This window comes from Lactuca virosa, chromosome 2 (genome assembly GCF_052849685.1).
Source record: "Lactuca virosa cultivar CGN04683 chromosome 2, Lactuca_virosa_CGN04683_v6, whole genome shotgun sequence".
Lineage (NCBI taxonomy): Eukaryota > Viridiplantae > Streptophyta > Magnoliopsida > Asterales > Asteraceae > Lactuca > Lactuca virosa.
In genome coordinates, this window is record NC_136427.1 from 304,444,262 (window position 1) to 304,455,792 (window position 11,531).

Sequence of the window (11,531 nt, forward strand, 5' to 3'; positions counted from 1 at the left end):
TATTAGAGCTGCGGTTTGTATTCCTATGAATGAAGATTTCTATTCACAAGTTTGATTTGGAGAAGTTCAATGGTTCAAATGACTTCACTTTATGGAAGGTGAAGATGATGGCTCTTTTGGTTCAACAAGGATGTGCAGCGGCACTGGAAGGAGAAGAAAAACTGCCAAAGGACATGGCGACTGAAAGGAAGGTGGATATTCTTGCAAGACTGCGTAGCGCTATTCTGTTGAGTTTGAAAAACAAAGTACTGAGACAGGTCGTGGATCAAATGAGTGTATCTGGGCTTTGGGAGAAAATGTGTGAAAAGTATCATAACAATTCTCTGATGAACAAGCTATATCCGAAGCAAAGTTTTTATACTCTTAGGATGTCGGAAAGCACCCAAGTGAAGGATCATCTAGACAACTTCAATATGATCATCTTAGACTTACAAGATGTGAATGTAAAGATTGAAGATGAAGATCAAGCACTTATCCTCTTATGTTCGCTGCTAAATTCTTATGAGAATTTCGTTGATACCATGTTGTACGGTAGGACAATGCTCACTGTGAATGATGTGAAGGATTATTTGATGTCTAAGGAACTAAAAAGAAAAGTTTCAGTTAAAGAAGAAGTTTCGAGTTCCGATTTGTTCGCAGGCAGAAGAAGAACATCAGAGAGATTTGAAGGTAACAAAGGGAAGTCAAGTTTCGAATCTAAAGAAAACATTAAATGTTATAACTACAAGAAAAAGGGGCACTTCAGAAGAGATTATCCATTGCTGAAGAAAGGGAATAATGGTGTTGGACCAAGCAACAACAATGTTGTCGTGATTCAAGGAAATTCTGATAGAGAGGATGATGGTGAAGTTTTGACAGTATGTACATCTAGTACTGCTGATGCTTGGATCCTGGACTCTGGATCATCTTATCATATGACATTCAATCATGACTGGTTCGACTCCTTCTATGAGTGGAATGACACATTCAAGATAGGTGATGATTGGGTGAGCAACATCAAGGGTAGTGGCACGGTGCAGATCAAGATGCATAATGGTATGGTCAGAAAACTAGATTGATGGTTCGTCCCAGAGCTTCGAAAGAATTTGATTTCTCTTGGTACTTTGGCGAAAGATGGATTGAAGTATTCTAGAGAAGGTGAATGGTTAAGAGTCTCTAAGGGTTCTCTTGTAGTTATGAAGGGAAGGATGAATCCTCATGGGATTTATATTCTGAATCATTGTACGGTTGGGGGAACAGTGACTGTATCCCAATCCTTGGATCGGTATGATGATGAAAGGAAGTTGTGGCATAATAAGTTGGGGAAAGTGAGCGAGAAGGGGTTGTTTGGTGGAGATGCAACTCGAAATGCTAAACCTGGTTAAGCTTGTGTTCAAGAGATACAACGCAGGGTGAAGTTCCGTTCAGTTCAACACTCAAGCAAGGAGATCCTAGAGTGTGTTCACTTAGATCTATAGGGTCCTTCTCTTGTGAAATCTCATGGTTGATGTCAATACTTTGTGAATTTTATCGATGATTACTCAAGGAAGACCTCAGTGTACTTTCTAAAGACAAAGGACCAAGATGAAGTGTTTGGATGGTTCATGTGAAAACCTGTAAAATACAGCCATAACTGTCGTTGGTACTTAACAATGAAACACAGAAACATAAAAGGGTGGTCTTGTAATCCCCTAATATACTCAAAATCTAAATCTCGTCAACATTTAAGACTCAAAAATTATGCACGAAAAAGTATGTCCACTTGAAAGTTGGTTTATATTTTTAGAATATACCTATTACCGCGATCCCAGAAATATAAGCCTCATAAAAATCTGATTCAGTATGAAAGGGATATGACTTTATTTGTAACACCCATAAAATTTGAGCCAATTTAAAACTTTTAAATCATTTAAAAAACTACTTAGTTATTACAATTTGTTTTCAAAATAGTTTAAACATCAGAGTTCCCAGAAATCATAATCACCAAACGGGGAAGTGTACGGTAACGCCTTCGCCTTCCCGCGGCCATCCGCTGAACCTGAAACAATAAACTGAAACTGTAAGCCCGAAAGCTTAGTGAGTTACCCCCAAAATACCCATACACACAACAATACGCATACAATAACAACCAGCATGCTATGGATCCAATCATCCATCAGGATGGAATACCCCAGGCCCTCAACCATTGGGTTGGAATGCCAACATACCGATACACTTCACATAACAATATACAAATAACAACATGTATTGGGTCCACAGCTTTATAGACTGGATTACCCCTGGTCCCACAGTGTGAGTCTGGATTGCCTTTCGGGCCCACAGCTCACATCTGGATTGCCACCAAGCCCACACTACGAGTCTCCCTCAGCTCGTATCTGGAATGTTCCCGAGTTTGTTGGTTACCGCACGGAGCAGTTTCTCCTCAACCCATCCCACATAATATGTCGACATATAACACAAATAATGCACATGCAGATAATCACATGATACTACAGGTAGTCCTACAGATCTACCAAACTGGCATAACAACTAGCATGCAGACAGTCAGACCAACTATAGGTCACTAAGCATAACCACATCCGATCTACCAGGATACCGATCTAACAGATCATACTATCATATAACCATCCTATCTACCAGGATACCGAACTAACATGTCACAATAGTAATAATCCCAATAACAAAACCAAGGGTCGGCCTTGGTGCCTTAAACCTTGAGTACAGTGAGGATAATTCACCTCGCAAGTAGCTTGGAAGATAGTGTCAAACTCCTCCAAATGTAACTCCAACTCCCACACCTATATTCACCAATGTCCTTTGCTATAAATATCCAATTTACCAAAATACCCTCAGAAGTCAACTAGTCAACCCTTGGTCAAGGTCAAAGTCAACTGCCAAGGTTAACAGTCCATGTTGACCTCAACTCGTCGAGTACCCTCAGTTACTCGCCGAGTTCCTTGCATAACTTGCCAACTCGCCGAGTCACTTGTCTGACACGCCGAGCCCAAGGCAATCTTCATCGGACTCACCGAGTCACTCTACTGACTCGCCGAGTCCCTTTGGTCCTTCATCCATACAGATGCTTTTTAAGCCATGCTAAGGCTCCATACTGCAGATCCAACTTCCCAAGGCATGCCTATCATGTAAAGTTGTAAACTTTACGTGCATGCAAGGCTCTAGTGACTCATAATGCCAAATCCAAACTTGAAATGGGTTCTAACTCAAATGGAAGGTTTCATACATGACAAGGCTAGAAACTTTATGAACCTAGATCCCAAGGAGGGTTCAGATCTGAAGTTGCAATTTCAGATCCAACTCATACTCAACAATAGCTTCATAACCAAGCCAAAAAGCCCTAAACTTCATCCACAGAGATCTAGAAAGAAATGAGGCCAAGATCATGAATTGATACCTCAATTGAAGCTAACTGAGATAGATTTTGTAGATCTACACGAGTCCCTTGCTGCTAGCTACTTGACCTTCAAGCTCCCTTCACAAGTTCCACCTTCTAAAGCTCAAAAACACACTCACATGAAGTTCTTACACGAAATAGGGTTTGCTGGACTCTCTAGAGGCTGTAAGGGACTAAGGGAGGCTAATGATTCCTTAAATAGGGTGCAAAACCCCGAAAATTAGGGTTTCACCCTCCGGCTCCAACTCGTCAAGTCACTCTTCCGACTCGGCGAGTTGGTCACTTAAACACGTGGCCCCAAACCCTCTGCTACTCGACGAGCCAGGGCATCCAACTCGTCGAGTAGGCCTTGAAACTTGAAAATTAAAGCCATAATATTAATACCTGAGAATCAGGGCGTTACATTATTTGTAAATGAAAGTCTATCGTGCATGAGATATTACAATGTCAAAAACTACGAGGAGAACGGCTGATCTTTTTTAAAAGTCACCAAATGACGAAACATAGTACTACTCAAAGTAGGATTTAAGAGACAAAGAACTCCTAAAATGGAAAACATGTGAAAGACTTATGATTTTTATGAAATCATAAAAGATTATAAAATACATGCTAAAAATGAAAGTCAAAAGTTTCCAAAATGACCAAAAGGAAAGTCGTAGTAAACGTCGAGGCCTACATGGATATATATAATAATCGTTGAAAATTGAGTTCGTATGCGAGAGTTACAAATTTTTGAAGTTTATAAAAAGATCTCGCATGCACCCGCGCACAGCGCACGACGTGCATTCTGACACCCCGATTCTCCAGGATACGGATGATGTGGCACCATAAGAAGAGGACACGTCTCAGCACTGGGTGGTTCACGTGCACTGTGCGACATGTATCACAAAAATCCCTAATAAATAGCAAGCTCAAACTGATCCTTTCTCACACCTCAACACACACCACACTCTCTCAATTTCCATGCCACTGACTCCCGAAACGCCTCTCGAGTTCCGGACTCCCAAATTCTACCTTACATCAATGGTTTCATGAATCACAAGTGAGTTCACCACCCTATTTTTCAAACATTTTTCGGGGGTAGGGGGTAGGGGTAGGGGTAGGGGGAGGGGAATACATGTTAAAATGCAACTATTACATAGTTATAACTAATTATAGTTAGATAATTATGCTCATAAAATTAGGATGATATTATGCCTGGTAGATACTCTGCCTAAATATTTTAGCTAATATTATGCCTAGTTATTATACTGATTCACATTGGTAGATAAGATCATATATAGTTATTACGTTGGTTAGTTGCCAGAAAACGCTAATACTTTAGTTGATATTATAGCCACCCTTTGGATAAGCTTATTACCTAGTGGTTACTCTGCCCAAATACTCGGTTATGCAAAATACACTATATATATATATATATATATATATATATATATATATATATATAACTACCTAGTTCGTAAGGTGTAGCAGGTAGGGGGGGGGGGGGAGGGGGAGGGGTCGAGTAAGGGACAAACTGAGTAGCTTCACATGACCCAAAAAAAATTTTGAAGCCCAATTTTTTTATTATATTATATATGTATATATTTTTATTTTAAAATAAAAACTTATAATAACGATAATGACATTTTTTTCGGCTCGTCCAACGAATTTAAGGATATTTAAATCCTCAGGACCGGCCCTAAGTAGTTGATAGCTAAGTAGTTGATAACATTTTGTTAAAAACTACATGAAATAACTTTTAGATTTGGAGTCTTTTGTGTAAACTAAACGTAAAAAACTTATAGTGTCAAATAGAGCTTTCTTTCTTCATAACGAAGCGTTTTATCAATCATTAGAAGCTAGAAGGTACCTAAACGCTCTATGTCAAACACGTCCATAATCTGATATAAAATTAAAAGTCCGAAATTGAGTGTTACGAATTTGTGGTTACTTTGTAAACATTTCGGATTATGAGTTTATTTCTAGACTAGAGGTCATTTTTGTAAATACCCTTTAATAATATAAAATACTAATATGCAATAATATCATAGACACACGTATAGTAGATCTTTAATGCTACACGGCCCAAATCAACCTTTTTGCATAGTAGTATAACTACATTTATTTTGCATTTATCACGTTTTTTCAAAAAAGTAACGTAAAAATGTATTAAAAAGGTCAAATTGAAACAGTATTTATGTCTCTTAATTATTATTTTTTTTATATAAAAAAGCTAGCGTACAAAATCCAAAGTACATAACAAAAAGCCTCCGAACTAAGAAAGGCTAAAAAGAGAAGGAACACCAAACAAAAGGAACGCCACCACAAAAAGACAACTAAGACCAAAACAATGTGATCACAGGGCAATACCAGACACTTGAGAAAAAGTAATGAAGTCATCGAATTTGAGCAGCCCAAGATAAGGAGGGCAAAAACGTAAATAAAGTAAAAAAGTACGAGAACCAAGCTCTTGAAATAGGTTAATGTAGGCATCGAATTTGAGCAGCACCAAAACATAAAGAGGGCAAAAACTTAATTAATGTAAACAGCTAGCACTAGAACCATCACTATAACGATTTTACATGATAACATATTTCTTAAGATAATAATTATATTTCTATTTATTTGGTTGAAATTTTTTACAATTAAGATTGGTTGCTTCCTTATTTAGAAATAATTAGAGCAACAGGAAAGTTTAGAGGTACTTGTACAAAAACCAGATAAAATCAACAACGTACATAAATATTTTTCACTTTATTCACATAATGATAGACAAAATGCTAGAGTGAAAATTAATAGGCAGAAACGTGAATGGAAAAGACATTACGTCTTCTATTGATATATGGTTCTTAAGAAGTAAGAACTAATTAAGAAAGGGTTGCTCCGATCTCAGTGGAGCTGCCACCACCACTTTCTTTAGTAGGTGCTCGAGCTGCAGCCGCCCTTGCTGCTGCCGCACGGATGTCATCAGCTGTGGGGAACTCAGGAAACGTAGTAGAGAGAGTAGAGTCCGAAAAGTTTAAGATTGCATACTCACCTTTGAGTGCCAGTGCCGCCACATCATAAGCCGCCGCCGCCATCTCCGGTGTTGGATATGTGCCTAGCCATATACGACTTGATTTGTTTGGTTCACGGATTTCAGAAACCCATTTCCCAGCTCTGCATCGGATTCCATAGTAATCAGGGTCGCGGCTGGAGGAACTGCCGCCAGGGGTAGGTGGTGGGTTTTCGTCATCTTGGGGTACCGGTAGCTGAAAAGCGGAGGAGCTGTGATGACGACGACGATTAGCCATGCAATCTAATTAAGTTGGGTTTGTGGGTAGTTATAGACGAATAGTTTCTGTCGGTGCTTCATAACTCCATGATTGAGTATGACGCCGTGTGTGTTTCGCGGATGCCACTTTTTTTAGAAATGACAACTTTCCGGAATAAGAAAATAAATACAATGATTTGACTATCCACAATTAAAAAAATAAAAAGAAAAGGTACGCATACAACTCCCTTAATTCATAAAAGTAGGATCTTAAATGTAGGGCGAAAAGACCAACACCTACCAACCGTACAATGTAACTGAAGCCAATGTGTTATTCTAAGGCCATCTCCAACGTGTTTTTCTATTCAACTGTCAAGCCACTGACTATATTAAGTGGTCGATATTAATTCGATAGAGCTAGAGCATGATTTTGGACAAGAAGAGACGTGAAGCTGAAGACATAAACAGAATCAGGAAAATAAAGTTATAAAGCTATCCACTGCATGTAGGGCAGCAGAGAATTTGATGACTACTCTTGTTGTCGGTCACAAGTTTATTAAAAGGAAATTGAGAGTCATGAGTTGGAAGAATAGAATAGTATCATGGAGAAGAGGTAAAAAAAGCCAACTATTAAGGTGGATTTAGAAAACTAGAAGAGGGATATTGTTTGTAATGTGAAAGAAGGAACGAATTGCTTATCAAGTACGAATGAAACTTTTTGTTAAAATTTGTAAATCGAAATTTGATGCAAATTATAAAAGATGGAATGAGGATATTCAAGAATTTAGAGATGTCAAAATAGGAGGGTTTAGGAATGATTACTGATTTGCTTCTAATAATCACAAGACGATATGTAAATCATTTACGACTATGGTGAGATTCCTGGCCGACTCGGAGATTTTAAGGGCCCTGTGCTAAGAAGAAAAATGGGGCCCTAATACAATTTTTTAATATATAAGGAAAACAAACTTAAGACGGTGAATTGTCGTTACCGAAAACTTAAAAGTAAATTAATTAATTAAAAAGGAACATATGGAATTTTATAAAAAGTTCAAGGGTTAATTATGTAACTTTTGAAAACTGACTGGTTAAATATATTAGAAGAAGAGGTTGATTATGAAATATATAACATAAAGTAATGACCAAAATTGTAACTTGAATTTAAAACATCAAAATGTAGTGCACGAGATTCGTTCAAAACAAAGGATGCACTTATGCCAACTGAGCCACTCAGACTTTATGTCAAACCTTGAATAAATTCATATATATATTTAGTTATTAAATATATAATTTAATTAAAACTCGGGCCCTATTTTTTTCGGGGCCCTGTGCGGCTGCACCTCTTGCCCCCCCTCCCCCCCCCCCCCCAAAAAACTGGGCCTGGTGAGATTTTAGCTTTCGCAGAAGAAACTGATGGTATGCAGGGCTAATGTGGATTCAACAAAAGTTTTGATGCAATTAAATTGTTGCAAAAATTTATGAACCATATCTTTATTTTACGTATGATGGCAATCATGTATTATAGATTTTGATTAATGAGTTACTGATTCAATTCGACTCAAAAGAACCCAACAATAAGGAGGTGGATGTTTAAATCATGGTCGCGCTTATGAATATTTTAAGGTGTAGTGGGACTTGTGGATGTATTAAGAAGAGGAGTTTTTGACCGAAAGGGTGTTTCTAAAAAAAATATTTACCAAAAGGGTATACTTTCAAACATATTTATCTAATGAGGTGAATTTGTAAATTATTCTAAAAAGAAATCGGTAACCTACCCTTTTTGATTGCACCCACATCGTGAATCCTCCAAACGACTCGTCTTCGGCCACACCAAAAGGCTCTCAATCGATGATGCTCACCTCTGTTGCCCACTCTCGGTTCCTCCACATTTCTCACCTCCGGCTACACCAGACGACCCTTAGTTGACTGCTTAACTCTGGCGATCCTGTCGACCTCCACTGCTTCACCTCCGACGATCATCTTCGTTGAAGCCTTCGTTATCCTTGAATTCGTCTGTCAACAATCCACCAGAGCGGTTATTAACATAATGGTGGTAACCCAGGATTGGGTCTTGAACTGAATATCAAGAAAACTGAGCTATTTTGGCCTTCATGCGATGGTAGGAAACTTTGTGCAGGTTTATTCCCTCACATTAGGCGGCCGTTATTGGGGATGGAGCTTCTTGGGGGAGCTGTTAGTAGAGATGCGAGTTTTATTAGAGGGTTAACCATGAAGAGGGCTGCCAAGGCGGTTGATTTGATGCGTCTTCTTCCAAAGTTACATGATCCCCAGAGTGAGCTCATTTTGTTTCGATCTTGCATAAGCATCACCAAACTTTTCTTTGGTCTGAGGACGTGCCAACCTGTTCACATGGAGGACGATGCTTTGTGCTTTGATAAAGGTTTGTGTGGGTCGATTGAGGACATTGTGGTTTGTAGGGGGTTCTTTTCTTTGGGGACATTCAATGACGACTTGCTTCATTACTAATTAGGTGTGGTGGTTTGGGGTTGTACTCAACGGTAGAAGCTTCTTCCTATGCTTTTGTGGCCTTACGAGCTCAATCGTGGGTGTTACAGGACCACATCTTACAAGATAACTAATGGGTTTTGAGCACTACAACATTCCTATGGTGTACATGCAACCCTAATGCTTTGGATCTAGGTTTTCTCAAGTTATACATACAAATAATCATCTAAAGCATAAACCCTAAGTCTAGTATACACAATTTCGAAATTCATATGTATGAAAGGGTTTGGAACATAACCTCACTTGTTATATAGTAATAACAAGTACAATCCTTGCTAGATCTTGACTTCTGAAAGCCTAGTGCCCCAAGTGTTGCACCTCTAATGGAGTCACAAACACTCAAGGCAAAGGAAGACTTGGAGAGGTAAGGAAATCGGTCAGGGAATGAATCTTATGCATGGGAGGCCGAAAATCCTATGTAGAGGTCCTTTAAATAGTTGTGGCTGCTAGGGTTTTAAGGTGGAAACCTAATGCCTTGCTTAGGCACCAAGCAGCCCATGGACTCCCTCCTTAGAGCCCTTGGACGAAATCTATAGGGCTTCCCCCCTTAGGATTTCGTCCACTCCACTCTATGGAGTCCATCAGCCCAATTATGCAACTAGCAATGATTTGCACAACAGTCCCTCAATTATTAATCAGTTCCTTTAATCCCAAAATTAATACTAGATTAATTTCTGATTAATTACCAATTAATAATATGATTTCCAAATAATATATTAATCTTGTAATATATTAATAAAATCATTTTGAGTACCAATTTATTATTCATATAATAAATCCTACTCTCTCTCCACTTATCATCCTATCAAGTTACATGAGTGAAGGCAACCCAAAAGGACCATGCTACTATCGGGTCAAGTACATACCAATTATAGTTATGGGCTTAGACACCTAATCCAACAGTCTCCCACTTGGATAAGTCTAATAACTATAACTGCAAGTACGACTTCAAAATCCGATTAGCAATCGTAGTTTTCAAAAGCCGCTGTCGAACTCTGATCTTATCATTAACGCGTCCTTTAGATAAGGGATCATATATTCCTGAATTCTACAAGATATCGTATGTACTGAGACATGGATTATAATCATTCTCTCTGTCCAAGGTTTGTTTCCCGATTTCCGATTTATGACGACCGGCTAATTGAACAAATCAAATCAGTCCAGGCTTGGCCAAGCGCTTCAGGTGTCATCACTAAATCATCGAGGCGCCCACATATATTATTTTTATCCCACATTGGGTAAAAGGAACGGATAAACTTCGACTCATATGCTTTTACTATTTACTCATCAAATCACACACAACAATACGTTTTATAACATCAAGTTACTGATGCGTTTACGTATTATTAATGCGCAACCGACTAGTAAACAACAACTCATATGTCTCCATTTCAAGAATATAAGATATTATCGTCTCACAATAACTCGTGATAAAATCCATGAAGTGATTCAAGTGAGCGTGGGTTTAATCGAATACTCAAATCTTATTTCAAGAGTACTCATGAACACAGCATCAAACTTTTGCTATGTCTAAACACTTTAGACAATCTACAATCGGATTCATGACAGTCTTACCTCATTACCTACTTCCAAAGTATGATCGACTGCGGATAGTTTAAATAATCTTATTATTCGGGAAGTCAAAACATGCAAAGTGAAACACAAGAATAATCGAATCCAATATGGTCTTAACACATTTGAGTATAAATAAAACACTTATTATTTAATCACCATATTGATTACACATTATTCATTTCATTATGTTTCGAGCAATCAACTCAATAGTTGAATTAAAACAATAGTTATCTCATGCTCCAAGCATGCACACTATGTTTATCTATGGTCCTTACTTTTTAAAATAGATTAAGTGAAAACATTTCCAATGATGCTCATCTCACAATTCCTAAATCCCTATCACAAATGTAAGAATACTAAATTCTTGCCACTATTAGAATGTGTTCGATTCTAACTTTTTAATGTCATAGCACCAAGGTCATAAAGATTTTGCCAATGATATTACAAAGTGCTTTATTGGAGATTGTTACAAGACAACTCCATAGATATGAAGTCTCACATTCAAAGTACATTCCTTTAAACATCCTTCTTGCATGAAAGTTTCTAACCTACACATAGATTCTTAATATCCAACTCCCATTATGGAAACATTTCCATAATTGCCATATGACTATCCATTCTAAATGGAATCCTATCTATTCATAATTATATCAATATGGTCCATCCATTACTTATACTTCCAACTATCCCAAGAAACCAATCTTTGGTAAACCTTAGATTGTCCTTGACAGTTGTTTAACAATTTTAGTTGTAACAACGTAAAATTTCCAAAACAATTTTTCATTTTTAAAACATACTTTTATT

The 11,531-nt window shown here is 37.9% G+C and overlaps 1 protein-coding gene across 2 annotated transcripts; it reads right to left on the minus strand.

The window, feature by feature from the left end:
- Positions 1 to 1,872: 1,872 nt before the first annotated feature.
- Positions 1,873 to 6,798, minus strand: LOC145161590 (ethylene-responsive transcription factor ERF023-like). 2 transcript variants are annotated; one of them, XM_079081147.1, is made up of 2 exons: positions 6,411 to 6,798; positions 1,873 to 2,017 (listed from the first exon to the last, which is right to left on the minus strand). In XM_079081147.1, exons 1-2 carry the CDS (start codon positions 6,664 to 6,666, stop codon positions 1,938 to 1,940), a joined length of 336 nt encoding a protein of 111 aa, XP_078937273.1. In that variant the 5' UTR covers positions 6,667 to 6,798; the 3' UTR covers positions 1,873 to 1,937. The 2 variants fall into 2 exon arrangements, with proteins under 2 accessions (XP_078937273.1, XP_078937272.1); XM_079081146.1 differs by lacking the exon at positions 1,873 to 2,017 and adding an exon at positions 6,079 to 6,320 and having other exon boundaries at positions 6,411 to 6,792.
- Between the last annotated feature and the right edge of the window lie 4,733 nt (positions 6,799 to 11,531).

Bases quoted from the DNA above. Each gene is read 5' to 3' on its own strand.
- LOC145161590 (XM_079081147.1), bottom strand. From the start codon at position 6,666: ATGGCTAATCGTCGTCGTCATCACAGCTCCTCCGCTTTTCAGCTACCG. The intron at 2,018-6,410 runs GTGAGTATGCAA...TTATTGTTTCAG, and splicing joins GGCGGCACTGGCACTCAAAG to GTTCAGCGGATGGCCGCGGG.